This window comes from Phaenicophaeus curvirostris, chromosome 3, assembly GCF_032191515.1.
Source record: "Phaenicophaeus curvirostris isolate KB17595 chromosome 3, BPBGC_Pcur_1.0, whole genome shotgun sequence".
Classification (NCBI taxonomy): Eukaryota; Metazoa; Chordata; class Aves; order Cuculiformes; family Cuculidae; genus Phaenicophaeus; species Phaenicophaeus curvirostris.
The window spans coordinates 22,165,634-22,193,585 of NC_091394.1; the positions used below are offsets into that span (position 1 = coordinate 22,165,634).

Genomic DNA, 27,952 nt, shown 5'->3' on the forward strand with positions numbered 1-27,952 from the left:
CCAAGTCTTCTCCTTTCCCTCTCTGAGCTGGGTTAAGAAGTCTTTTCCTACACTTCGAGAAGCAGTTCATAACCTGAGACTGTACTCAACAGGATAGCTGAAGTAAACCTGTGTAAGGACAAATGTTACTTTTTGGCCGACATTTTATAACTGTATAACCAAACCATTAGGATCCTTCAACTGGAAGGATATCTAACTAGGAAGTGAGGTGAGGGGTCTTTGTCGCTTTCCCCCATATACACTTTATTCCAAGTTTCACTTTTCATTGAGGAAATACCTGTAAATCACACCCTTGGACATGTTTCCTTATAAAACTATTTAGGCCAGCAGCCAAAATGAGATGTACCTTTCCACGTCCTGCCTTTGAAGCCTACTATTTATAAGTCAAAAAAGAAACAAAGCAGGGGCTCTATACTGCAAATGCAATAATACTCAGAATTGATAGCAATATATAAAGGTTGTCTGCCAGTAGCTGACAATTTCCAAGCAACTCTGAAAAGTAAACAGGGAAAGAATAAGAGACATTATGGTTAGCAAACAGAATTCAGTATTCCTGAGTACTTCTGAGAACGCTAATCTGCTAAAAAAATGATAAGAGAATAACATTTTCTTAGATTCAGGAGATACCCAAGTACTGTCCTTTTTCTTTTAATTAATTTGATACGCTGTGTGAAAGGTCTTGCACCTCACAACAAGCAAAGATTAATTAATTGCTTCCAGAGTGTTCCCTGAAGACAGACAGAAAAAGTGACTCCAGAGGGATGATACCAGCACAATTCCTTTGCAGTTTTTCAGATGTAGTTTTTCTACAGACATATTCAAAGGCTTAAAAAAATCAAACCGCAAAGATGGGACAGAAAAATTCTTTTAAGAAAAGCTTGTAGCTTTCATTGTATATCCAAAGTGTAGCCCACAACTCAACACAGAAGAAAAGCATGTTTTGTTTTACCTGTAGACTTCTAAACCTTGATCTCTGATACTGAAAAATTCTGGTGCCAATATTGTTTCCTTAGTAAGAAACTTGAAAATACTAAAAAGTGAAGGGCACCTCTAAACCTTCTTTCTGAAACCTGGAATATGTGGCAAACAGCAAGCATTTGCACTGTACAAACCAAACTCAAATGCAAACTCAAACTTTCTTGTGTTTACGATGGAAGAGTAGATCTAAGTGGTTGTTATTAAGTGCAAAGTTTAGAAAGGGGCAAGCAGCAAGGGTCAGTGCCAGACTAATACTAACCATTCTGGCAATTTTCTCTTCCTCAGTGTCTGGCTTGTTTCTTCTTCCACCTCACCTCCTCAATGGAATTTTCTGTATTTGCTTTATCACTTTCCTTTCAACTTCAATCAGGTTGCAGGAGTTGTTTTGTTTTCTCAGTGCTGGAAACAAGCTGAACTAAAAAAATAAAAAAACCCCACCTGCAATTCTACATATCTTGTACTTAATGTTTACTTAATACGGTGATCAAAAGAAAAAAATTATCATTAAAATAAACATACCGATAAAAAAAGATGTGAGACAGCCTAGATGATAGTAGGCAGCAGTAGAGAGGCTGCATTTTTTTCCCCTATGATGATAATATGGGTATTATGTGACATGCCAGCGAGCACGACAGCTATCAGAACTAGGTCAGCTCAGAATTAGCAGTTCACAGAATCACTAGGTTGGAAAAGACCCACAGGATCATCGAGTCCAACCATTCCTATCAAACACTAAACCATGCCCCTCAGCACCTCATCCACCCATCTTTTAAACACCTCCAGGGAAGGTGATTCAACCACCTCCCTGGGCAGCCTGTTCCAGTGCCCAGTGACCTCTTCCGTAAAAAATTTTTTCCTGATGTCAAAAGCCTGAACCTCCTGTGGTGGAGCTTGAGGCCATTCCCTCTTGTCCTGTCCACTGTCACTTGGAAGAAGAGGCCAGCACCCTCCTCTCTACAACGTCCTGCCAGGTGGCTGTAGACAGCAATGAGGTCTCCCCTCAGCCTCCACTTTTCCAGGCTAAACAACCCCAGCTCTATCAGCCACTCCTTGTTAGACTTGTTCTCCAGCCCCCTCACCAGCTTTGTTGCTCTTCTCTGGACTCGCTCCAGAGCCTCAACATCCTTCTTGTGGTGAGGGGCCCAGAACTGAACACAGGATTCGAGGAGCGGTCTCACCAGTGCCGAGTACAGAGGGAGAATAACCTCCCTGGACCTGCTGGTCACGCCGTTTCTGATACAAGCCAATATGGGCACACTGCTGGCTCATGTTCAGTCAGCTGTCAACCAACACCCCCAGGTCCTTCTCCTCCAGGCAGCTTTCCAGCCAGACTTCTCCTGTTCTGTAGCACTGCACAGAGCTGTTGTGCCTCAAGTGCTGGACCCCGCAATTGGCCTTGTTAAACCTCATGCCACTGGTCTCAGTTCTTATGTTGTTCACTACCTACAAATCCACCTGGCTGCATTCATAGACACCTTTAACAGAATAGCATTTTTGGCACAGTGGATCCAGAAGCAAAACACCCAAGAATAACTAAATGGTGACTGCAGCTCCATACTTTGAAATTAAACACAGGATAGAGGTGGCTCTACTATAGGCTGAAAATTGCTGAATAAGGTGTTTAAAATTGCTGAATTAGGTGTTTAAGGCAGGGGTGGATGAGGTGCTAAGGGGCATGGTTTAGTGTTTGATAGGAATGGTTGGACTCGATGATCCATTGGGTCTCTTCCAACCTGGTTATTCTATGATTCTATGATTCTAAGAACTGCCCTATGTTTTAAAAAAAAAAAAAAAAAGACAAACAAAGGCTGTATTTTCCATCCACCCATCATTACAGACCTAGCATTTTTCAACTGAGTATAATAGTTCATTTTTACCAATGAGTAACAAAGGAAATTAATTCCTGAGTCAGTTTTGCATAGGATGCAGTGTACCTTGCGGTTTGCAAAGACTGCATTTATGTCAGCTATTTATTTCACACATTTAATCATGAATGCAGTGACTTCACTTGAAAAAGTATTTCAAATCTCATTTATTTAAGCATAGTAAAAATACACATCTCACTGTGCTAGTGCCCAGATGACCTATTTTCCAGCATGAAGGCAAACTGTCAAAACACTACGTATTAGAAAGCAGGAATAAAGCCATACAGCATTTAAAAACCCCAAAACCAACAGTGTCAAGAAGTTTTAGTAATGTAGGCAATTCTTTTCGCAACCTGCAGGAGTTTTGGCCATTTATATCTAATGTGCCTTTGTGATTTGGAAAAATGCATTATATAAAACAAAGGATAATTACAAATTGATATCTGAACAGTACAGTGGCTACTGAATAAATAAAATACAGGTTTAAACTGCAAATAAAATTCAGTTTCCATTTGCTAAGAGAATAGTTCCACAAGTATGCAACCACTTTTTTATATTATGCACATTTGGGAGAATCATATTTGTAAACAGAATTATTTGTGGTATGTCGTCTTGCTCTTATCCAGGCGTATATATATTCCAGTACAAACTCATATGAATATATGAGCCAAAATGAACAGAACAGCAGACAGAATCACATAACGATCAGGGCTGGTAGGGGCATCTGGAGATCATCTAGTCCAGCCCCTCTGCTAAAGCAGGATCATCTAAAGCAGGTTGCACAGGAAACTGTCCAAGTGTGTTTTGAATCTCTTGAGAGGAGTTGTCTCCATAAACTCCCTATTTTTCTACATCTGTTTATCTACTAGACTATATTCTGCTTTCTGTCTTCCTGTAGGTCCACAGGAAGGTTTTTTCAGTCTGTTACCAGATCTCATGTGAAGAACAGCCATGTGAAGAAAGGATCTCGTCTGTATGACCAAACCAAGACTATGAGACTGTGCAACAGAAACCGATACCAATAGTCCCATGTTTCAGTATTGACCTGCCCTGACTTACATTAGCTCTGTTCTTATCTACAACATCAAGGAAATGGATTAACAAACATAAACCAGAAATAGTTCCGTTACAACCTTGGTTCTGTTTAGATTTCCTAATGGAACAAGATCTATTTCCTAATCCACTCATGTCCAAAGAGATCTTTTTGCAACACCCTCAAGGACAAAACTTTTTTTTTTTGAGATACAATTAAGTAGCATATCCTCAAGGTCTCAAGAGTGATCTGAATACACACACAATCACACCGTGCCTGAGATTCACTTCAGAGAAACTGCTTGCGTGTACAAAGAGACAGAGGCAAACCTAGTACCTACACTTGTTTGCCAAGACCTGCAATTGTTATTGGTGGGGAAAGATATTCCAGCATGTTGCTGCAAGATTCAGCTCCTTTTTGTAACTACAAGTACCAGTCAATGGCATCCTTAATGTAGACAGGCCTTCAGACCAACAGGGAATGATGACACAAGGGCTGTAAACCCGTGACCTACCTCACCACCCTAGGCTTACTGTATACGTTCAAGGGAAACAAAAGTCACCATTAAGGTGCAATATACCTGACTAGCCTACAGATATTTCATTATGGACAAGATGAATCATGCCATATTAATTTGATGTTTTTAAGTCTGACCACTCAAGAAACACAGGTGTGCCACAATTCCTGTGCATATTCTAATACATCTATTAGCATCAGGTTTCAAAGATACCCGATAGGTATCTTTGAACACCTAGGATAGGAGGATAGGAGGAAATGAAACAACTTTATAAAGTAGAAGTAATTTAACAAGTGACTTTCTCCAGTGCTCCTTTAACAGCCGTTAAACCATTTTTAAACAAGGCAAGGTACCAGTAGAGAAGTTCCTCAGAAAATAGAAGCAGTTTCAGAAACAAAGTGATACAAGAAGCCACTTCACTGAGCAAGGTTCAGGATGAGATCTCATCTTGCTTCAGCTTGAAATTTTTAAACTTAAAATAGTACTAATTTACTTCATTAGAAATAAAAGCATAGGTCTTCTTACATAGGCATGTTAAATGGGAGACAACTAGCATTGTCCATTTGAGTTATAGGAATGAAAAAGAAGAGACGCTACGCTTGGTTTAACTAGTCGGTGGTGCTCAACAAAGATAAAGGAGGACCAAAAGTGAATGAAACAGATTGACAGTATCTTAATTGAAGGACTTGGATGCTTGAACTGTACGTACAGCAGAAGGGATGCACAATGCAAACAAATACTGAAAAAAAGTAACTTTTAAAACAGTCACAATCAGCCATCCACCTTCCAACTACCACAAGCTTTAACTGTCAGGAAAAAGAGTAGAAAGCATAGCATCATAAAATCATCATAAAGCTGTACCACCATTTCTAAAACATCATAGAAACTGATTGATATTAATTTTCAAAACCAGAATTGCCTAACAAAAAGGTAAGGCAGGAAACTGATCTGTTCAGATCACATTTTACTTTCTGACTGTATCTTTCTGATAAATTGTGTGGGCAATGCTGTGGGCACTAGTTGTTTTTATTTATGCAGTTATATCATTAAAATAACTCTTGGCACTTTTGGCGTATGCCAGCTAGCACTTTCCCAAACAACCCAAGGTGATTTCAAAGTTGGCACAGACCAGGAATCCTTTCTGCCTGCAAAGGACCATTCTGCGTGGACTATAAGACAGTTAAATGCTACAGAAAGAGTTGGCTTGTGCCTTTGGGCCTCAATGCCAGAGAATGGTCACAAACACAATTTGTTAGGATAGGAATTGCCTCTCATCCAAAGTACCACAGATGTACTATATTTTTTCTCTATATGTTAAGTACGTGATTCTCTGCTGGGTAGTGGCTTCTGTAAACCGACAGCATGGGGATACATTTGACACAGGTTGCTTACATAAGATTGCACGTAAAGATCTTCATATACAATCTTGAGTAAAATGAAAAGCAACCATGCACCCAGCCTCAACATCCTACAGCAGTTCTTCCAATTTCAACCCAAAAAAATCAGACATCTTCATACGTTAGTATTCAGATAAAGCAAAATAAAAAAAAAGAAAATCCTACACCCACACAAAGTGCAAACAAATGCAAAGTCTTTATGTGAACTTATAAAAATTCTAAATGAAAGCTACTGAGCAACACCTGAAATTTCATTTATGTTAAACAATCTCTCTTAAAGCCGCCTTAACACCAGATGACTGTGAAATCCCTAAAGCAACATCTATTTTCAGACAAGGTATGCAAGAGCCAGAGAACCGCAAACCAGTAAAGACTCAACTCTATTCTGTGCTGTGCAAACAGTCAGGAAATCTAATGAAGGACACGCATGCCTATCCTACGGTATGCTGTAAATGACGTCACATCACAAACCTTCTGTGCTTTCAGTCAACCACCTTCTAGATGAATTCTGACATCCATAAAAACTCACCTGGATTTCTGAGCAGGCTTTCAACAAGGTCTCCCATCAAATGTTCTTAGGAAGACTAAGAGATCATGGGATATGAGAGGAATTAATCTGGTAAAGATGGGGACCAGCTGCAAGGAATTGCAAAAACTTAACCAACTACCAGGTGATTTACTCACCAAAAGGCAGACAAAATGTGAAGAGATTCACATAGGAAAAAAAGTCTTAAATTCACATGGGCTTTAATACTCAGGAACATAATCCTGAGATGATTAAACATCCATGATAATTTTGATTCAGAGCTCAGCAGAAGGTAAGAAAAACAATCAAGCACCGGGCTTTATTTTGAAAAGAAGAGAGGGCATTTTTATGACAATATATAGTCCTGTGCCAATGTATAGTCCAAGGTCTCCCTGAACACTGAGGGCTATTTCTAATTCTGATGCTCCATCCTGACAAAAAGGATAATGGAAATGGAAGAAAAGTGCAGAAAAACACAATGAAGATAAAGGTACAGAGAATTATGTTAGGAACAATTAAGTAGTCACGGACTGAACAGGACAAGTCAGAGGTTTATAAAGTCAGAGCTTGCTGGAGAATATTTCTTCCAAGAGAAAGAAAGTAGAAAGGTATTAAGAAACTATTATATAGCACACAAGGCTGTGTTCACAAAACATACAGTTCAAGCTGCAGATGTCTGTGCTACACAATGTTGCAAATATCAGAGTTTGTAAGGACAAAAGCAATGGGACAAATTCATAGAAGGTCCACCTAAAACAACTTGGTGGCAGAGGGAAAGAGGAAGAAGGAGGACACCACTACACCACTTTTGGTACCTAACGGTCCTTTAACTGGAAGCTGCTGGTGGCTGGGAAAGTGCACTAGAAGTACCTTGCAAGCTTGTCCAGGTCTTATACACTGAGGCAACGTTCCTCCTGGCTGGCCACCTTCAGAGAGCAGATTATTTTACAGAAACATACATTGCTTGTATTATATGACCTAATAGCACAGGCATTCCCACAGAACAGTAAGTCAACTCCAAGATTCTGATTCTTTGCCTTCCTCTTCTCTAATGTAAACAACAAATAAATGCAGATGTAAACACTCAAAAACATAGTAATTTTTACATAAATTTCCCTCACAAGAAACAGCATGAAAGAGCATCAATTACACCAATGGCTATTCAGTTAAAAGCTTTGAAGCATCACTGGTCTACAAAGATACATTGAGTGGCAGCAGAAACACAATGCTCAGTCCATGACCTAGCCTCTTATCAGTTCCATATAGTTCCACAGCAGGTTTATAGGAAAGTCTGAAGATGGTTCGTACTTTTAGAAGTTTAGGAACAACTACACATCTGAAATGCTCTCTGTAATTGCCACGATATTGGTATCTAACTCTACACAGAAAACAGAAACTCACATCATCCCTTTTCAACCACATGTTACTGTTTCTTCAGTGTCAGGGTGTAATACAGTGTGTACTAATGGATGTTTGCAATGCAGATAGTTGCTTTCTAATGATGTCAGATTCACAATAATTCCTGGTGGTCTGTTTAGAAGAATAATGTCTTCAATATACAAGCTTGTATTCTGAAAATGGGATAGTCTTTAAACCATTTTGAGACATTGCTTGTATTGCAGAGAAATTAAATTAATAATATACTCTACAATAACAGCATGATATCAACATGGACTGAGTCATCCCCGTGGCAAGTCAATCAACTTCACAATTATTGATAAGATTTTATTCCTGTGGATATCAACTAATACTTATTTGAAACTATAATGATCAATTACTTGTGTTGCCTACTAGAAAGACAAAGGCAAAGCCCAGCAAGCTCACCGACTTCTAGACAGCGCTGGTATAATGATGTTCTAAAAGATAATTATCTCTTTAACCAACACAGTATTTTTCCTTAATAACCAACTTCAAAAAAAACAACAGCTTCCAGAAAATACAAAACATAGTCCCACTGTAAGAAAAAGCATTTCTAGAAGTATTTTGATATGCTACTGTAAACTTGTACTCGAATGAGAAAAAATACACATTCTACGAAGTTATTAAAAATTAAAACTTATGCACAAGCAGCAATAAACTTAGTAAAGATGGTAAAATCAAAATAATTCAATTCTGTTTTTTTAAAAAGACTATTTTTAAAATTCCAGATGAACTATAAAAAAGAAGATATTAAATAACCAATATATTAAAAATAATATACCTACTTGCCAGCGATGGTCCTCCAAAGCCGTGCACCTGCAGTTGTGAGAATGTAAAATGAAACACAATTCATTAAAAGAGAAACAGTATTAGGTTTTTCTTTATTCATAAGGAATGCTTGAATTTGGAACAAAACGACTAAGGTATTCTCTGTAACAGTCAAAACAGGAAGGGTATATTAACTTAGAGCAACAGTTCTTGAATTGTTTTCTGTAAACTTAACATAGCGGTTAAAAACATAACTGGAAAATGTCAGTATTTTATACTGCTACTTTTTCACACTGAAGGGAAAGATAACCAACATAACTTACACCTTAAATCTACAAACTGACAACCACTTTCTACATTCCTTATGAATCTGTAATAATCTTGCCATCTAGTGGCTGGCTGGAAGTGTGAAGTAATTACACAGAACTGCTATACCAAGAGGAATGTTTTTGCTGCTTTTTGGAGTGTCACTTCATTGATTTCAAGTCATTACCACAAGATTTCTATAGCATTATTTCAAGAACCTGATTGTTCTTGAACACTGTGTACAATGCCTTCACAGGCACTAGTAAAATTTAAAAATGTAACTATAGATACATAAAAATAATCATTCTGTTAGCTGGGAAACACGTATCTTCCAAGCCGCGTCTCTATGATGAATCCTTAAATAATCACACAGAAATGGGAATAAAACAGAAACAAAAATAGAATGGCATTCTTACTCCCTTAGCTTGGTCAATATTGGTACATCTTGGATTTTATTAATACCAAAATATTAATAATTGCAGCTAAGAGAAAACTTAAATAAACCACTACCTTTCACCTGGTAAGGTATAAACATTAGTGGCTATTTATGTAAAAAAGAGCCTAAAAATCAAATTCTGCTAAGCTTTTTAAGTTGGCCTCTAAGGTTGCAATGCTCAAGGAGGAATCAGAATGATAATGAAAACTCTGGAGAAGCCACATCTCCAAAAAGGTTGTGAGTAACTGCCATAACTTTACACACACTGGAAATGTAACATTTCAGAAACTAGGAAAAAAGTACTGCTCGTTTCTTATTTCAACTGTGCTAGGATAGGTCCTTTCTCAATCTATTTACGAAGTTGACCAATTTATATCTGATCATCCAAACAATGATGGGATTAGATTAATGTCAAAAGTAGTAAAAATGTTTAATGAAACTTTGTATTTGAGAAAATAATGCATTTTCAAACCTTGCAGTAAAGAAACAAGGATGATTTTTCACTGATTCAAATTATACTAATGCTAAACCAGATCTCCTAAAGCCTTTTCTATAAAATATAGCAAAACTTCACTGAAAGCGGTAATCAATCATAGACATATTATTTCTCTCTGAAATGATCTGTTACTTCATAATAACCAGAACACCAAAATGGATTTAGTAATGAACTAACGTGCTCTGAACTGCAGGTGTGTATATCAATATATTGCCTTACCTTTTATCCTTGAGAATACCAAATCATTTATTATCTGAAGAACTAGTATTCCGAGTATTATGAGAGAAGTCAGATGATACACTCTCCAAGAGGTCAGTGCAACAAACCTAGAATGTCAAGAAGAAATAATTGTTGAATACTTTCAAACTTATTGGAAGTATAGGTAAACTGATAGCTGCTATCAGTACTGAAAATAAAAAGACTGATATTATGTTAATTGAATTCAGTTCTTCCCCACAATCTTTCAATGGGAAGCAAACATTGAGAGCTCCAAGCACAACAGTTTCATATAAAGACGCAACAGCTAAACATACGTTAAATTCATAGTAGATTTTTATCCAGACTTTTATGTAAGCACAGAGAAAGTATAGAAAACAAAATATTTTAATTCTTGCATAGGACATATTACTGTGCTGGCCAAACCCCTTTCCATCATCTTCCAACAGTCCTGGAAGACTGGGGAAGTCCCACTGGACTGGAGGCTGGCTGATGTTGTGCCCATCTACAAGAAGGGCCGCAGGGAGGACCCAGAAAACTACAGGCCTGTCAGTCTGACCTCAGTGCCAGGGAAAGTCATGGAGCAGGTGATCTTGAGTGCTATCATGAAGCACATGCAAGAGAACTGGGTGATCAGGCCCAGTCAACATGGGTTCATGAAAGGCAGGTCTTGCCAAACTAACCTGATCGCCTTCCATGACAAAGTGACTCGGCTGCTGGATGAGGGAAAGGCTGTGGATGTGGTCTTCCTGGACTTCAGTAAAGCCTTTGACACAGTTTCTCACAGCATTCTGCTTGAGAAACTGTCAGCCTCTGGCTTGGACAGGCGCACACTCTCCTGGGTGGAAAACTGGTTGGATGGCCGGGCCCAGAGAGTGGTGGTAAATGGTGTGAAATCCAGCTGGAGGCCAGTGACAAGTGGGGTTCCCCAGGGCTCAGTGCTGGGTCCAGCCCTGTTCAATGTCTTTATCAATGACCTGGATGAAGGCATCGAGTGCACCCTTAGCAAGTTTGCGGACGACACTAAGCTGGGTGGAAGTGTCGATCTGCTGGAGGGTAGGGAGGCTCTGCAAAGGGATCTGAACAGGCTGGACCGCTGGGCAGAGTCCAATGGCATGAGGTTTAACAAGGCCAAATGCCGGGTCCTGCACTTGGGGCACAACAACCCTGTGCAGTGCTACAGACTAGGAGAAGTCTGTCTAGAAAGCTGCCTGGAGGAGAGGGACCTGGGGGTGTTGGTTGACAGCGACTGAACATGAGCCAGCAGTGTGCCCAGGTGGCCAAGAAGGCCAATGGCATCTTGGCTTGTATCAGAAACGGCGTGACCAGCAGGTCCAGGGAGGTTATTCTCCCTCTGTACTCGGCACTGGTGAGACCGCTCCTCGAGTACTGTGTTCAGTTCTGGGCCCCTCACCACAAGAAGGATGTTGAGGCTCTGGAGCAAGTCCAAAGAAGAGCAACAAAGCTGGTGAAGGGGCTGGAGAGCAGGTCTTACGAGGAGCGGCTGAGAGAGCTGGGGTTGTTTAGCCTGGAGAAGAGGAGGCTGAGGGGTGACCTCATTGCTCTCTACAACTACCTGAAAGGAGGTTGTAGAGAGGAGGGTGCTGGCCTCTTCTCCCAAGTGACAGGGGACAGGACAAGAGGGAATGGCCTCAAGCTCTGCCAGGGGAGGTTTAGGCTGGACATCAGGAAAAAATTCTTCACAGAAAGGGTCATTGGGCTCTGGAACAGGCTGCCCAGGGAGGTGGTTGATTCACCTTCCCTGGAGGTGTTTAAGGCACAGGTGGACGAGGTGCTAAGGGGCATGGTTTAGTGTTAGATAGGAATGGTTGGACTTGATGATCCGGTGGGTCTCTTCCAACCTGGTTATTCTATGATTCTATGATTATGGTTTTATTAACATAAATTGCCTTGGCACAATTTTCTTTTTTATTCACTTACAAAAAATGTTACACATTTTCTTGTGTTTCCTGTAAGACCTATGTTCACACAAGATTTTTATATAAAAACTTTCAAATGCAAAGATGAGGTAAAACTGTATCGCTCAGTATAATACTCAAACTTGTCTTCATAATGAGCTTTTGTGAATGCTGTTTTTCATTACATAAAATCTTTGAACATGTCTAAACAAGTCAAATGTCCCTAGATTCAGAATGTACAATTTATAACCTCATGCACTGCTGACTTTGCTATCCAGGTGTGTTTGGAGATTAGCTCAGCAATCTGTTGCACTGACAAATATCTTAACTCATAAAAACGGATCTGAAGCATATAAAAATTAGAAGTCAATTAAATAAAAAAAAAAACTTGACGTATTTTAATAGCTTGTTTCAAGCATATTAAGACAGAGATGTGAATATGGATTATGAGCACATTAGTATCTTTTTCTGGGAAAAGCAAAAACAATTAGCTTAAAAAAACCCCCACAGCTAAGGCTAACCAAAACTAGTAAGAAGCCACTGTCCAAGGCAGTGGATCAAATGAGAATACCAACAGAAACAAAGCCATAAAAAGCCGAGGTTTCCAAGAAACCTCTCGAATTTGAAAACAGGGCAATTGGTCACCTAACCAGTTGTTACTGCAGAGTGTTTCTGCATGAAAGAGGGGGAAGTGAAAAGGAGTAGCAAGCATGGCATCTAGAGGAAACCAAAAGACATTGTTTGAGCACGCTTTTAAAAAGGAAACTGAATTCTAGGTGTTCCTAACAAGCTCAGGACAAAATACCGTATCAGAAAACCATTCCAGTATTCCTTGCAATCCTCAAACCCCAGGATTACATCAAAGAAAATGTCCATGCCACTAATTTTCACATTTAACCGAAACTCATAATGCCCAATTACGCTGAGCAGACCAGGATATGACTTCCAATATGAACAGATAAGCTCACTCCAACAGTTTTTTTCAACATGAAGGGCTTCTCCATCTGTGTAGAGTTCAAATTGTAAGGCTACCACCCCACCGAAAAAAACCAAGTATGCAATCAGTACTTCTGTATCATTTCAGCCACCTCAAGAAATGCAATAGAGATGTTTAGAGAAAGGTATGCACTTTCAAAGCTGCCCGAGCACAGCTCATTAAACCAAAACTCCTAAAAGCTTTGCGCCCTGTTGTCCTGCTATTTTTCATGGTGATACTTTTTATCATTAAATCCATGATTCTGTTTAAGGATCAAGTTTAGCTGTACTGAAAAAACTTTGCTTAACCTACTTATTCAACTTAGGCAATAGAGGAGATGGGGAGATGAGATACTGTAGGGGGAAAAACATCCCCATCAAATGAAGACTTCTATACAACTTCAAGGCATTAGAAGTTTGTAACACATACAGACTTACAAGTAATGTGGGCTTGATGCCATGTCTATTCTATAGGTTCTTCATGACGCTTGTGCATTAGTGTTTTATAGAATTAAACAATATGCCCTGACTTAGCAGTGAGCACTAGACAGTCCTCAGTGGTTTAAAGAAATATATTAATAATGAAATCTATGTATGAGCATGTGAATGTGTGTGCATACACACACACATATTATACCAGTTGTTAAAGGTAAGATCAGACAGTTTAGCCTGTATTTCAAAGATTTCATAGAACATGTTTGACCTATTTTACGCTCACAAATAGAGCATATTCCTGCTTTCACTGCAATCACAGCTGTCACCTGCTGTTAATAACAATCACACTAACGCGGACTAGGATTAGCAAACAAGGATTAACAAGGTAGCATCCTCTCTGAAAGATGCTTCCAGGCCAATACTCAATACTGCGGTCTTTCTCCTCCATAGCTTTGGGGAAAAAAACTGTAATCTAGTCGGAGCAGCTAACGTATTATAGTAGCCAAACAAGGGGTCTTCACTTTTGAGAGCTTTGACTTGTTCTAAATGGGACTTTCCATGTGCTAACATTTTGAACTGTAACATTTCTTCCTCACCTGCTTGAATACTGTTTATTCACACAGGGCTGTTTGAGAGAAAGACCGTATCTTCTGGATTCACTGACAGCCACTGTGTGTCAGTGCTCAGGTGCTCCAGCAATACGGATTAGAAACACTGTTTGCGAGCCATATGTCAGACAGACCCATACCCTTACAGCCCTCGCTGGTCAAAAGCTGATAAGGTTCCCTTGTAGTTTTTTTGGCATATGTCTGTCATAAGCTTATCAAAAGGTTAGTCTGACGTACTGGGATCTGAAAGTGACTTATTATGCTAACAGTACCAAGAATCAAAATTCTTATAGCAATTATCAACATGATGCATACTAACCAAAAGTTTCAGTAATACTTCCCCTTACTACTAGGATTTAGGGCTCTTTCCATCCTTTTTTAAGGAAAAGAAAATAGTTTACTTCAGTATTTCTAACACATGCACACACATCTCTGACAAAACTGAAAGGCCCCAAAATGACACCACTATATACTGCACAAAAATATTTCTGTTTAGTAGAAGACCAATACCCATACTTATGTAACAAACTTTTATGATGTCTTTTTAAGCAATAAACAAAACAGACTCAATTCAAATTCTAATTTAATTTCTTCTACAACTGGTATGGAAGTAAAAGCCATTACTAGAGACATAAACAATATTTGTCCCCCCATTTGTCTGAACTATGTTGAGAGATACAGGGGCTTTTTTCAGAAAGCAAAGGTTAAAACAACTGAAAGAATTATGCCTTTTACATAATGCTTCAGCAGTTAACAGGGCAGCTTGCATGACAAGGGGGCAAAAAGCTCTGCTGTAGACAGAGCAGGACTTCACAAAAATGGTCATGAGGTGCCACAGGACTTGGTCCCCAGCACTGCCTGAAATAGGAATCCCCAGCACATGAGAGGCCTGTGCTCAGATGCAGCTCCAGAGGTAGGTTATAGCGATCTGATTTGGCGGCTGCAAGAAATGCCTCTCTCCTGGGCTGATGGCAACAGTGGCCTCGCTGTGAAAGATGCCCTCTGGTCAATATCTAAAGCAGTCAAGTGGAAGAGCTATGGGAGGCAGTAAGCAGATGGCAGACAAAACCCTGAGCAATCTGTTCTGAATTAAGCAGTAAACTTTTCTGAGCTGGAGGTTGAACCGAAGACCTCCTGACATCCCTCACAGGCCTTTAAAATTTTCATTCTATGTCTATTCAAAGAAGCAGGCAAATCCTTTTCTCCAAGACGCCAAACTTAAAACTCCAAGGCTTTAGCAGTTTCTATTTCCTGGCCTGCTTGTACTGCAGCTGGTCTGAAGTGAATCTGAACTGCACAATTAAGAGTCAAAACTTGACAACATCCACAATTAAAAGTCAAAATTCTCCAATGTATAATGGTAAAATCTATTGCAGTTTACAAATATCTATATACAATACAAAATAAAAATGTGAGATTTACTGAAAAAAAAATAGATCATTCTCAAACCCTACTGAGATCCTGCTCTTCACCATTTCAATCACCTTAATTTCTTCCTACTTACAATTAGAAAGTAGAAGAGCATTTCCTTAAATCCCATAGTGAAACTTTCCATAGCCATGAAGGTCAGATGGAAAGAAAAGATGGGACAAATGCAGATAAAATCCCAATGGTAAAAGTCAGACTATACATAGCAGAAGAGCAATAAATTAAAACTAACGATGAGGCCTAATCTGGTTAAAGCACTCTTTTACTTGCTCCAGGAGGTGATACTACCTAATATCACATCACCGAAAGACAGAAAAGTATACTAAGACACCTTGTTCATTTCTTGTCTTTCCTCCAACTCTTTATAGCATAGGTTGGTCATATGTCAATACAAGCAAGATACGTTAACAAAACAAATCATCCATTGGATCTGTTTTATCAAGTAGCCACCTCCCAGTGACAGAGCCCCTGAAACAATTAACTGCACAAATCTGATCATAGAAGAGTTATTCAAGCAGCACAAACCAGCTAAGAAATTTCAGAGGCAAATATTGTCACACAACATTGCATAGTCTGTGAACATAATGAACTCTTAGAGAGCATGGCAAAAGCTATTTTTAATTGTACTTGTCAGATACAGGGAAGGCACGGACCTACTAAATTGCTTTAGAAGTTAAATTTATCAATTTCACAATAAAAGCCTCATTTTAGCTGTGAAGGTATATATTTTATAACAAATTCTAGAATTATAAATGACTTGCATTTTGAAAATACAAACCATAAGAAAACATTTCACCAAGAACTAAACAACTTAGATGAACCGTAGCCAGAGCTTGTTGTTTTGGGAAAGCCTTAGTAGGTAACTCGTAATAACCTTCTTCCCTTACATGAATTACAGAACTAACCACACAAATACGTAAAAGCAGTGAATAGCAGACATGAACACGGAGCTCTGCTTCACCATCAGCTATGACAACACATCTATGGGCTGCATAACTGAAAACATGTACTCATGTCTTAAAAGCAGCTCAACTCTTCTGAGTATTTTTGTGGTGTTTTAAATAGCATAGGTTGGTATATACTTGTTTCCTCATTACACATTAAAGGTAAAAATCCACTAAACACCTTCCAGCCATGGTTTTCCATAGAATCACTCTTGTTCCAAAAGACATGGCTATGATGCAACACTGAATAGTGAGAACTGTTCAAAGCTCCAAATGAGGTACCTGTATGAAAGGGTGTGCTATGACATAAACCAGCTAAGAGAATGGCTCTCATCTGTAAAGATCAAATATTTCTAGAGCAGTTTGAGAAGGTTCAACTGCCAACAACGGATATTCTACTTTTTTTACCTGCTAATTTTAAAGGTATGTCTACTCCTGCTCTTACGGGGAACTGCCCAACACTGTTTCAGACATACGTCTACAGAGATAAGGGAAAATGTGGTCATTCCCTCCTCTGCAGGGAAGTGGAAGCCAGGGATGGTCATGGCTGGTTGTCACTGCCACCTCCCTCTTCACACCCCAGCCATGCTTTGCCTTGAGGTGCATGCAGTTTATCTCCCCTTAAGACATCAGATGGGAGGGTAAAGCGACATAAGCCCAAATCAGGGTTAACACCTTGGGTCTTTAGTTCAGCCTTTGTGTCTTAGCAGGCTCAAAAAAGCGCTACCTGGGAACCTCTGTAGCACTAAGAAGTGTGTGTTCCTTGGGGCAAGGGTCCCAAGGACACAGGACAGCCTGAGTGGCACCTGTCCTTGTGGTTTTGCTCTAACTCTGGAGAGCTAGACTTGCTCACATGCAATACTAAGCTTACTTCATCCACAAAGAAATGTGGGACAAAGGGCCTGGAAAAGTGGCTGACAGACATTTTTTACACCCATGTAACAGATGGTAACAAACCTTCCCCTCCGCAAACCCCCCCCCCCCCGCACCCCCAAAGCACAATTCATTGAATAAAACCATTTAAAACCCCATTTTCTCTACATCTTATGTAGATTTTAAACATGGACATCACCACTCTGGGTACCTGGCAGTTCACAGTCAAATTGCTGTCTATCTGTTTAGCTAAAAACAAGTGAAATATTGTAATAGAATGCTTTTTAAGATATGTACATTAAAAAAATATTTAAAATAACTTTTAATATAGTGGAGAAAAATTTAAGCTTCTGTACAGACATAAATTAGGAAGAAAAGCCTTTTTCACTTAAAGCTCTTTCTAAGTAAGAATGCCATACAAGAATTCTTACAGCCAAGATTTTTAACAAAATATTTCAACCAGAAGAGAATGAAGAAATTAAAAGCAGTTGATTTGTGACTTATGTGCCAACCAGCAGCGAGTTTTCTGTTGTATAGTGCCTAGAAGACTAAAAAAATTATCATTAAGTACATAAAAATAATTTTAAAAAAAGAAGAGGCATAATTCTTATTCTAAAACTTGCAACATTTTCATTAATGCTTTCTTTGTTAAGACAAAGACAATTGAGTCATCAACATTTTATTCAAGACGCTTATTTGTCAGGTTTTATTCAAAAGATTAGGATAATATTTGTTCAGCCAGGAAGCACAGATCAAATCAAACCTGGACAGCTGATTTTTAGAAAAGCTTCTAGAATTTATTAGGAATAAAGATTTTGGAATAACAAATAACTCTCTTGTCAGAAGAAACAGACTTAAACTATTACTACACTGACAGCCACTTGTAGAAATGCTAGTTGTCCTGGAGGTCTGTGCACAGGCTGAAGAGCAAAAGGCAAAGACGAACAATTTTAACTAAAGTTAGTAACACCCAGGATCAGAATTCAAATTGCATATTGTCTCTACCCCAGCTACAGGAAACAACATTTTGAACTTATAAATAAGTCTAAAATAAGGTCTAAGTAAAAAGGAAAATAGTACAATTCTGTAAGCAAAAACAGTAGAAAAATCTTTACAATACTTTGCATTTAATCATCAAAGAGAAATTTGCTTATAAGTTGGTAAACGTGGAAGTGTATAGTGGTCTGGGAAAGAGGATCAAGTCAATAATAAAACATTGCATTGCAAAATTATCTCACATTGTGGAATACAGTAGTTGGAATCACGTTTCAATATTTGCGGCTTGTGGATCAGATTTACTGTAACTGATTGTATTCAGACAAACAATTAAAAAATTGAGAATGAGGAAGTTTAAATGACCTAAACAACACATCCTCCAAATCTACTATGACATCAAATGCTACTGTTACATCAGTGACAACAGGGCATGGTATCTCCACAGAAGTTAAAATTATTTTCAATTAAACACAGAACATCAGATAACCAGGCTTCCTCTATTTTTTTGCAGAAACATGCCCGGATGACCTTAATTAACCTGTACTCTGGCAAAGTACAGCAGAAATCTTAATCTCATTTTCTCATACAGTAGCAGCAGTTTGATATTAAACAATCCACCTCTACCATGCTGCCCTAAAGCTCCTTTTCTTTAATGCTCTCAATTAATCCTGTAACATCTACCATGGAGTGTAGCATAGCCCCCTAAAATTTACACTGTTCTCAAAGTTCTAGGTACTATTTGAAAAGTCTCATTATTTTGAGTTAATACACGAAGAAACTATTGTTTGTCTCTTAAGACAACTGCTTTAGACATGGAATTTACAAGTGTTAGGAAGACAGAATAAACCCAAGCTATGCTGCATTTCTTCTATTCTCCTTTGTTCAGGATTTCCATCTTTCACAAAGTCCTCATCCTGGATTTGGTTCTAAATTGTTCAGTAATGCTTGCTTTCCCTCAGTTCCTCAATTATCCATTTGATTTCTTTCCTGATTGCTCCTGTTTTCTTCTTACTGGCTGAAGAATGCTGTAAACTGTCCAGATTTTTATGTAACACTGTCTGGCTCTTAAACAATGTCAATTTTCATTCCTGTAAACCAACCTCTCAGCCAAAACTATGCAATCACTAAAAAAACTGTTGATATAATGGCTTTACATTCTTTTTACTAGGTAAATTAATTTAACTTTCTCTTCCGCTTTCGTGCCTCTGCAACCTTCAAATGTTTTAGTAATTCATATTAGAAAAGTCAGCATGAACTTAAAACTCCCCAAGTGAAAACAAGTAGAACCTAAAATTACATTATAACTCGTGTTCACAAAGGAACTCTAGCTTTACCTGAAAAAGCATATTTTGGAATATAGAATCATAGAATCATGAGGTTGGAAAAGACCTCTTGGATCACTGAGTCCAACCATTCCTATCAAACACTAAACCATGCCCCTGAGCACCTTGCCTACCCATATTTTAAACACCTCCAGGGAGGGTGACTCAACCATCTCCCTGGGCAGCCTGTTCCAGTGCCCAATGACCCTTTCTGTGAATTTTTTTTTCCTGATGCCCAGTCTGAACCTCCCCTGGTGCAGCTTGAGGCCATTCCCTCTCGTCCTGTCCCCTGTCACTTGGGAGAAGAGGCCAGCTCCCTCCTTTCTACAACCTCCTTTCAGGTAGTTGTAGAGAGCAATGAGGTCTCCCCTCAGTCTCCTCTTCTCCAGGCTAAACAACCCCAGTTCCCTCAGTCACTCCTCATAAGAGACTTGTTCTCTAGCCCCTTCATCAGCTTCGTTGCTCTTCTCTGAACACACTCCAAAGCCTCAACATCCTTCATGTAGCAAGGGGCCCAGAACTGAACACAGTATTCGAGGTGTGGTCTAATTAACCTGTACCTTCTACGGAAAAAAATACTGAACCAAAATAATTTTTTTTTTTTACGCTAGCAGAACAGCAAATTACTGCACCATAGCCATGTATAATAAAATAATCACAATACCAATATGCTAGAAAAAGTTGGTAAAAAAAGCAAATTAAGACTAGAAGACAAACTAGCAACCATGTAAGGCACCCATAGATATGGATGCATGCTGATTTCACAACTGCCTATGCCAGATTTTTTTCTCTTTTCTTTTCTAAGAACAAGCGTGTTATAACTACAAAAGAAACACATCAATACATAACCTATTCTACTGCTGTTATTTGAGGAACAAGAGATAGAAACTCAAGGTTTGATGCAGAATTACAGTTTACTTTAAACTACTCACTCGTGTGCTATCCTGATACATTGGATTTTGGCAAAGTAATCCCAAATCAACTAAGAAGATAGCTCTCAGATTTCCTATAACAAAGACAGCTGAAGACTCAATTTTCCCAAATTCAAAATCACATTTAGGGTCTGGCTGCTATAAGAAAAGCATTTTGTCACAGAAATTTATAGATGCATTTTCCTGACTTAGGAGATACTGCAAATTTAAGATAGTGAACTGACAGCCAATATAATACAAACTGGGCTCACAACGCCAATATTCCTTCTTACTTCAATTCACTTAATTTTCATGCATTGTCCTTCAGATTTTGATTTCACAGATCTCTCTTATTCCAATTCTCACTTAATTTAGTTTGGCAATCTCCCTCCTGTTGACTGTCACTGATGAATTTCCTACTAATGTTCTAAATGAAAGCAAGCACTTGTGACCAAATAATTTCCTCACTAGGACTTAAATTTGGGCAAAATTAATACTTTCTGTATTAATTTTGGTTGGTATGCTCTCTGAGTGTGGTTTTGGGAAAGTTTAAGTCAGGGCAGGGGGTAGAGGATTCTGAATTACTCTGTAAACTGGATTAAAGCAATAGGGAGGGAAATATTTCACTCCCACCAAGAGAGGTTCAGATTGGACATTAGGACAAATTTGTTCACCAAAAGGGTTATCAAGCACTGACACAGGCTGCCCAGGGAGGTGGTTAAGTCACCATCCCTGGAGGTATTTAAAAGATGGGTAGATGAAGTGCTTAGAGATATGATTTAGTAGTGGTCAGATACAGTTGGCTTTGATGATCTCAAAGGTCTTTTCCAACCTAGTGATGTGTGATTCTATGATTTAGGTTCTGCAATTTGCAATTTCAACAACTGGACTCCTCAAAAATCTTGAATTGTTTAAGCAGAATTAAAAGCTGAATTTAGAAAGCCAATCGATACAGAGGCTCTGCAAATTTCTTAGTAATGACACCTGGTGGCATGCTGGATATGAGTGGTTTGTATGGATAAAAGCCACATGATCCTTGTACAAAGACCGAGTCATTCTTAATGGAGAGACCACACAAACTGTTTGGGAAGAACAACTACCAACCTCACAAAGCCCAGGCAGTACTGCTACACTGACTGAAAAACACTAATGATGACCACAGCAGCCTTCTAGGAATAAGACTGCCTAATACAGACAAGACAAAGAAGAAAGTAACACTTTCTAAGCATTGAACTTCATAAGGTTCAGGATGCCAAGTCCACTAAGGTGTCCTGTATGACTGAGTAGTTCCTTGAGAACTACATTTCCAGTGGCACCCATGGTCAATATTGATAGCAGGCAGAAATATGAAGTCCCCTTATCAAATACTGAAAATGGAACATAGTGACACAACGATATCAAACATATAGGGTTTTAAAACCTACACCAACGTGCCTGCCCCATGTCTAATGTCAGCTTCTTTCTCATAACAAGCAATAAAAACTGTATGCACACTGCTCTAAATGTGCAGAAACCTCACCAGTAGAAGTGACACCATTTACAGTTTGTGTGCAAACATCCGAAGGAAATGCTTAGCCCAATACTGTTTCCTTACATCAAAAGAATAAATTAATGAATGAAAAGTACTTTGAGATCTCTCCATGGTAAGCATTTTCACTGCCAAGCAAACACTTCAAGTAAGAAACACTTTAATAACAAATCTTAAAGCAAACTGGATACTTAAAACACACCAAATTTCTAAACTCTGAATGTGTTTTTGCTACTAACATTTAAATGGCAAATAGGTTCTATACCTAGAATAAACTTCCTACCACAGTTTTTACCTGATGAAATGCACACAGCCAGTTCATATAAAACAAACATTGTTTCCTCTTTTGAGTAATTAATTCTCCCATATAAAAAAAAAATAAAATTCATTAGGAGTGACACCAAACAAAAGAAATCTGAGTACGGATGGTGACAAAAGACACTATTTTTAATAGCAAGTTTGGCCAGCATACCTGTCTAAATCAAGGAATGATACTTATCTTACACAGTTGGTCAGTTAATTTGTTTATCCAGTACAATAACATCATATAATGTTGTTTACAGGCCTGCAATAACATATGAATTTGTATATCAGAAAGCATATTAAAAAAAACCTCAAAGAAAAACTTTGGTTTGGGCTGTCATTGAGAACAGCAAACAGAGCAAGACAATAAATTCATTTCATAAGGAGACAGAAACGGAGAAAACATCTATGACACCTTAGTCTTTCTACTGCCTCTCTTCCAAAGAAACCCTACAGAAATCAGTCATTTGGGCAAGTGGCGAACAGGTGAAACTGGTGCATCTAAGGATAACCTTGCACACATTAAAGCAGTATTGTCACAGTTTAACCCCCACTGGCAGCTAAGCTCACACAGCCACTCGTTCACCAGCCCTCTCCCCTCGCAGTGGGATGGGGGAAGAGAATCAGAAGTGTAAAGGTGAGAAAACTTCTGGGTTAAGATGAAGAAAGTTTAATAGGCAAAGCAAAAGCTGCAAATGCAAGCAATGCAAAACAAGGAATTCATTGACTACTTCACATCAGCAGGCAGGTATTCAGCCATCTCCAGGAGATCAGGGCTTCATTATGTGTAATGGTTACTTGGGATGATGAACACCATAACTCCAAAGACACCCCCCCCTTTCTCGCTTGCCCCCCCAGCTTTATATTGTTCAGATTGACATCATATGGTATGAAATATCCCACTCATCAGTCGGGGTCAGCCATCCCAGCTGTGTCCCCTCCCAATTTGTTGTGCACCCCAGCCCACTCACTGGTGGGGTGGGAGGCAGAAAAGACCTAGGCTGGGCTCTCTGTAAGCACTGCTCATCAGCAGCTAAAACATCCCTTTGTTATCACCAGTGTTTGACAGTACAAACCCAAAACACAGCATCATACCAGCTACAGTGGAGAAAATTAACTCTATCCCAGCCAAAACCAGTACAATCACTTTTGAAACGTATATCTGCAACTATAAAACGTACATTTGAAACAAATATCTTCAAACTGCAAAACACGTATTATGGCACAGAATTACTAAAACCGAACTTTGTCCCCTGACCTCACAGAAATATTTAAGATGACAGATTAGGAAACAAAAATTAGAAGCTGCCACCCCCAACCGCCTTACCCATACCCAAAGTAACAATTGGGCTAGAATACTAGCTTAAAACCTAGTATTGACTGCTAATATTTGTCTAAAACTAAACCTAAGATTGAAAGTTCTCAGACCACAGCCTAGCACTTAGAAAGAATACTTGAACTAAACTCCTGGCACCAGCACAGAGTTTCTCTGTTCTTGGGCAAATCACTCACTTTCTCAGTACAGTGCATGTAAAATGGGGCGGGGGATACTCTTTTCTCATGTGGTATTTTGACTTCAGTTTGTAAACTATCTAGAGCAGAAAAGTGGAATCCACATTTGACACGGTTAGGTGCCAAACAATATTTATTTAACCCTTGTTCATTTTAAAGATTTTCAACAGAGGTCATTTGGGGCGGAGGCTTAAAGTTGTTCATCATGAACAAATAATGGAACTTAAGTGATGGATGCTTTTTTCAATAACCAGATTTCTTTTTACTTTAATTTCCAGCCTAATTTCACTCATTTTTGAGAAAATTTTATTAAATGTTAGTTCCCTAAATATGTCAGTATCTATAAAATTTAAGTTTTATTATAATGAATCTTTGACACATTTATTCAAAATATTAAAGTAACGTATATCGTGTCTGCTTTTGCAGGTTTTGAACTTTAGCGCAGCCCTATTTCAGAAATCCAAGGAAACTGAAACATGGTGGAGTACAGGACTGCCTAGTCTAGTGACATCCTGAAGTCAAGATCAAGAACTAGTTGCTTTAAGCCTTGTTAAAGACTCCATAGTCATTTGTTAGGAATACTCAAAAAAGTGAGAGAAAAGAGAATGAAATTATATTAGACAGAGATACATAAATATCAGAGAAATAGCTGACCCTCAGCAGCTCCTACTGTAGCAGTTTACACATGAGGTGTTTTGAATGACAGACATAAAAGAACTAAACTGACTGTGAGGGAAAACACTGTCTCACCAAAATGAGAGGGATGGGAGAATGGAACTACCCCTACTTGTCTGACATCTGGAAAACTGTAAAATTAAACTTCACTTCTCCTTCATCCCTCTTTCACTGACACTACTGCTGATACAGTTGAGAGAAGCCTCCCACTCAGCAATACAGACTTCTTGACTTTAAAGAATACTGACATTAGAGGCCCTACACACTGGGAGCACAACTGCCTCTGCAATGGGGATACGGAAGCTTGCAGGAACATGACAAAAAAAAGATGAGGCACATGAAGCAGTAACTGGGCAAAGTTTCTTCAACCTAGGCTCCAGCCAGCACAAAGCGTGGTTAGCTCCAGCCGGCACTCACATTCCCAGTCGTACTCCCAGTCCTGAATCAGTAGCAACTGGCTGGCTCACTACAAACCAGGCTGACCAGCTAGATCTCAAATGAGAATAGGAGAAACAGCAAACACATTGTACTCCGAACACTCACAATGCCCACACCAAAGCACCTGATACCACACTTAAACGACTGTTTCATTTTCAAAGTGTCAGATTTCACGGGTTGGCTAAAGAGATCTTTCCTGTTGTTCTTCAGCCTCAAATCACGTAACTTAACTGGGCATCATACCTGCTCCTACATATTTCCTAGTTTGTCTCCACCTCTCAAATCTCCCTGGCACTAGGAGATCTGAGCCAGCCCCCTGCTGAGGTACAATATCACCAAAATACAAACAGTCCTAGCCCTGACTACTGCCGCTCTGACTCACCTAAGCAGTAAGAAAGTAGAGCAAACTATAACTTTTGACAAACTAACTTCAAATACTGGCCACACACAAGTTGCCAGTAAGACTTCTAAAGGTTTTTTTTTTCTGTAGGCATGACATGATGCGTGCACTATGTACCTCATTTATTATCAAACTTGGACGAAAGAATAGCAAACTGGTTGCCCAGCAACTACTATTTCCCCATACACAAAAATGTGTCTTGGAAATTTTATCAGAGCCCTATTGCAAAGAAGCATAAAGCGTTATAAGCCCTCCAAAAAGTTGAAAGAATGGATTATCTCTCAAGTATGGAGAAAATTGAGAGCAAACCCACAAAACCTCCTCAATGAAAGGATTTAACACAGATACCTGAGAACAAGATGGATAATAAAAATCAACCTAAATTACACATCACACACACTGACCCTGGGATAAAAAAGGATATTATTTTGAAATACTTGCACTGAGAGATTTTTCTTGTGCAACACAAAGCTTCAGGAAGCTCTCTTTTCACGACTGGGATCTCATGTTTAACCTTCACACTGTAAAGGCTATAGAGAACTAAGTTGAGCTTGCAATCAATCCATCTCTTTGCTTCTTTGCCTCTCATTTGCATAAGAGGAAAGGTGGAACGTAGCTGCAGGAGGAGAAACACAACTCAGTCTGAGTCTCAACAGTATTACTCCAGTACCCAAAGCGGGCCTACAAGAAAGCTGTGGAGGGATTTTTACAAGGGCACGTGTTGATAGGACGAGAGGCAATGGGTATAAACTGGAGAGGGGCAGATTTAGACTAAACATAAGGAGGAACTTCTTCACTCCTGGCAGGGGCTGCCCAGGGAAGCAGTGGCTGCCCCATCCCTGGAGGTGTTCAAGGCCAGGCTGGATGGGGTCTCGGGCAGCCTGATCCGGTGGGAGGTGTCCCTGCCCATGGCAGGCGGGTTGGAACCCGATGATCTTTGAGGTCCCTCCCAACCCAAACCATTCTGTGATCATACGATTCTGTTAGACACATATATTATGCATAAATCACGGTACACGAGCAAGCAGGCAGACGGCAACATTTCAAAAGATCAGAAAACCAAAGAAACCTACGGCATCGCCGAAACTTAAGATCAGGGGAAAACCCTGAATAAGTTTCACACAGAACGACAAGTTCCTTCCTACAGAAATAAACCGAGGAGTTGCTACCAACGCGACAGCCACCAGGTCCCTGCGCTAATTTCTGGGCTCTACGCAACAGAACGGATCCCGCGGAGAAGCGGCTCGGCCCGAGGGCGCAGGTGCCGCTGCGGGAGCGCTCCCGCCGGCACAGGGCGCGCAGCCCCGGCCCGCCGTGCCCCGGCCCCGCTCCGCCGAGGCTCTCACCAGAACAGCAGGTTGGCGCACACGAAGCCGCCCAGGCTGCGCAGGGGCCGCTCCCAGCTCAGCGCCGCCGCGACGCAGCAGCCCAGCGCCAGCCCGGTCTCCCCGAGCAGCGCCGGCGCCGCCGCGGCCGCCGCGCCCCGCTCCTCCTCGGCCGCCCCGGGGCGCTCCCGCCCGCCGCCCTCCCCGCCCGACCCCGCCGCGCGGGGCTCCGCGCTCGCCATGGCTCGGGGGCGGCCGCCGGGCTGCGCGCGGGAGGGGCGGCGCCGCGGAGCCCTCCCCGGAGCACAGCGGGGTGACGTCACCGCGACAGGTGCCGGGGGCGGGGCCTCGGGAGAGGGGCGGGGCTAAACCCGGTAAGGGCGGGGAGAGGCGGGGCGGGGAGCGGAGCGCTCAGCCGTTCCGCCCTCAGGGGGACCTGCCACGAGGGTAGGGAGGCTCTGCAAAGGGATCTGGACAGGCTGGATCAATGGGCTGAGACTAATGGCATGAGGTTTAACAAGGCCAAATGCCGGGTCCTGCACTTGGGGCACAACAACCCTATGCAGTGCTACAGACTGGGAGAAGTCTGTCTAGAAAGCTGCCTGGAGGAGAGGGACCTGGGGGTGTTGGTTGACAGCCGACTGAATATGAGCCAGCAGTGTGCCCAGGTGGCCAAGAAGGCCAATGGCATCTTGGCTTGTATCAGAAACGGTGTGACCAGCAGGTCCAGGGAGGTTATCCTCCCTCTGTACTCGGCACTGGTGAGACCGCTCCTCGAATACTGTGTTCAGTTCTGGGCCCCTCACCATAAGAAGGATGTTGAGGCTCTGGAGAGAGTCCAGAGAAGAGCAACAAAGCTGGTGAAAGGGCTGGAGAACAGGCCTTATGAGGAACGGCTGAGAGAGCTGGGGTTGTTTAGCCTGGAGAAGAGGAGGCTGAGGGGTGACCTCATTGCTCTCTACAACTACCTGAAAGGACGTTGTAGAGAGGAGGGTGCTGGCCTCTTCTCCCAAGTGACAGGGGACAGGACGAGAGGGAATGGCCTCAAGCTCTGCCAGGGGAGGTTTAGGCTAGATGTTAGGAAAAAATTCTTTACAGAAAGGGTCATTGGGCACTGGAACAGGCTGCCCAGGGAGGTGGTTGAGTCACCTTCCCTGGAGGCGTTTAAGGCACGGGTGGATGAGGTGCTGAGGGATATGGTTTAGTGTTTGGTAGGAACGGTTGGACTCGGTGATCCGGTGGGTCTCTTCCAACCTGGTTATTCTGTGATTCTGTGATTCTGTGAAGGCCAAATGCTGAGGCCTGCAGTTGGGGCACAACAACCCTGTGCAGTGCTACAGACTAGGAGAAGTCTGGCTGGAAAGCTGCCTGGAGGAGAGGGACCTGGGGGTGTTGGTTGACAG

The 27,952-nt window shown here is 40.6% G+C and overlaps 1 protein-coding gene across 1 annotated transcript; it reads right to left on the reverse strand.

Moving 5' to 3' along the window:
* Positions 1-1,265: 1,265 nt before the first annotated feature.
* On the reverse strand, positions 1,266-26,791 carry LOC138718516 (reticulophagy regulator 1-like). The gene is made up of 4 exons (XM_069853024.1): positions 26,571-26,791; positions 9,961-10,067; positions 8,521-8,551; positions 1,266-1,393 (listed from the first exon to the last, which is right to left on the reverse strand). Exons 1-4 carry the CDS (start codon positions 26,789-26,791, stop codon positions 1,372-1,374), a joined length of 381 nt encoding a protein of 126 aa, XP_069709125.1. The 3' UTR covers positions 1,266-1,371.
* Between the last annotated feature and the right edge of the window lie 1,161 nt (positions 26,792-27,952).

Coding starts and splice junctions, on each gene's coding strand:
- LOC138718516 (XM_069853024.1), bottom strand. CDS start 26,791: ATGGCGAGCGCGGAGCCCCGCGCGGCGGGGTCGGGCGGGGAGGGCGGC. Junction 10,068..26,570: donor TGCGCCAACCTGCTGTTCTG/GTGAGAGCCTCG, acceptor TTGACATTCTAG/GTTTGTTGCACTGACCTCTT. Junction 8,552..9,960: donor GGTATTCTCAAGGATAAAAG/GTAAGGCAATAT, acceptor TCACAACTGCAG/GTGCACGGCTTTGGAGGACC.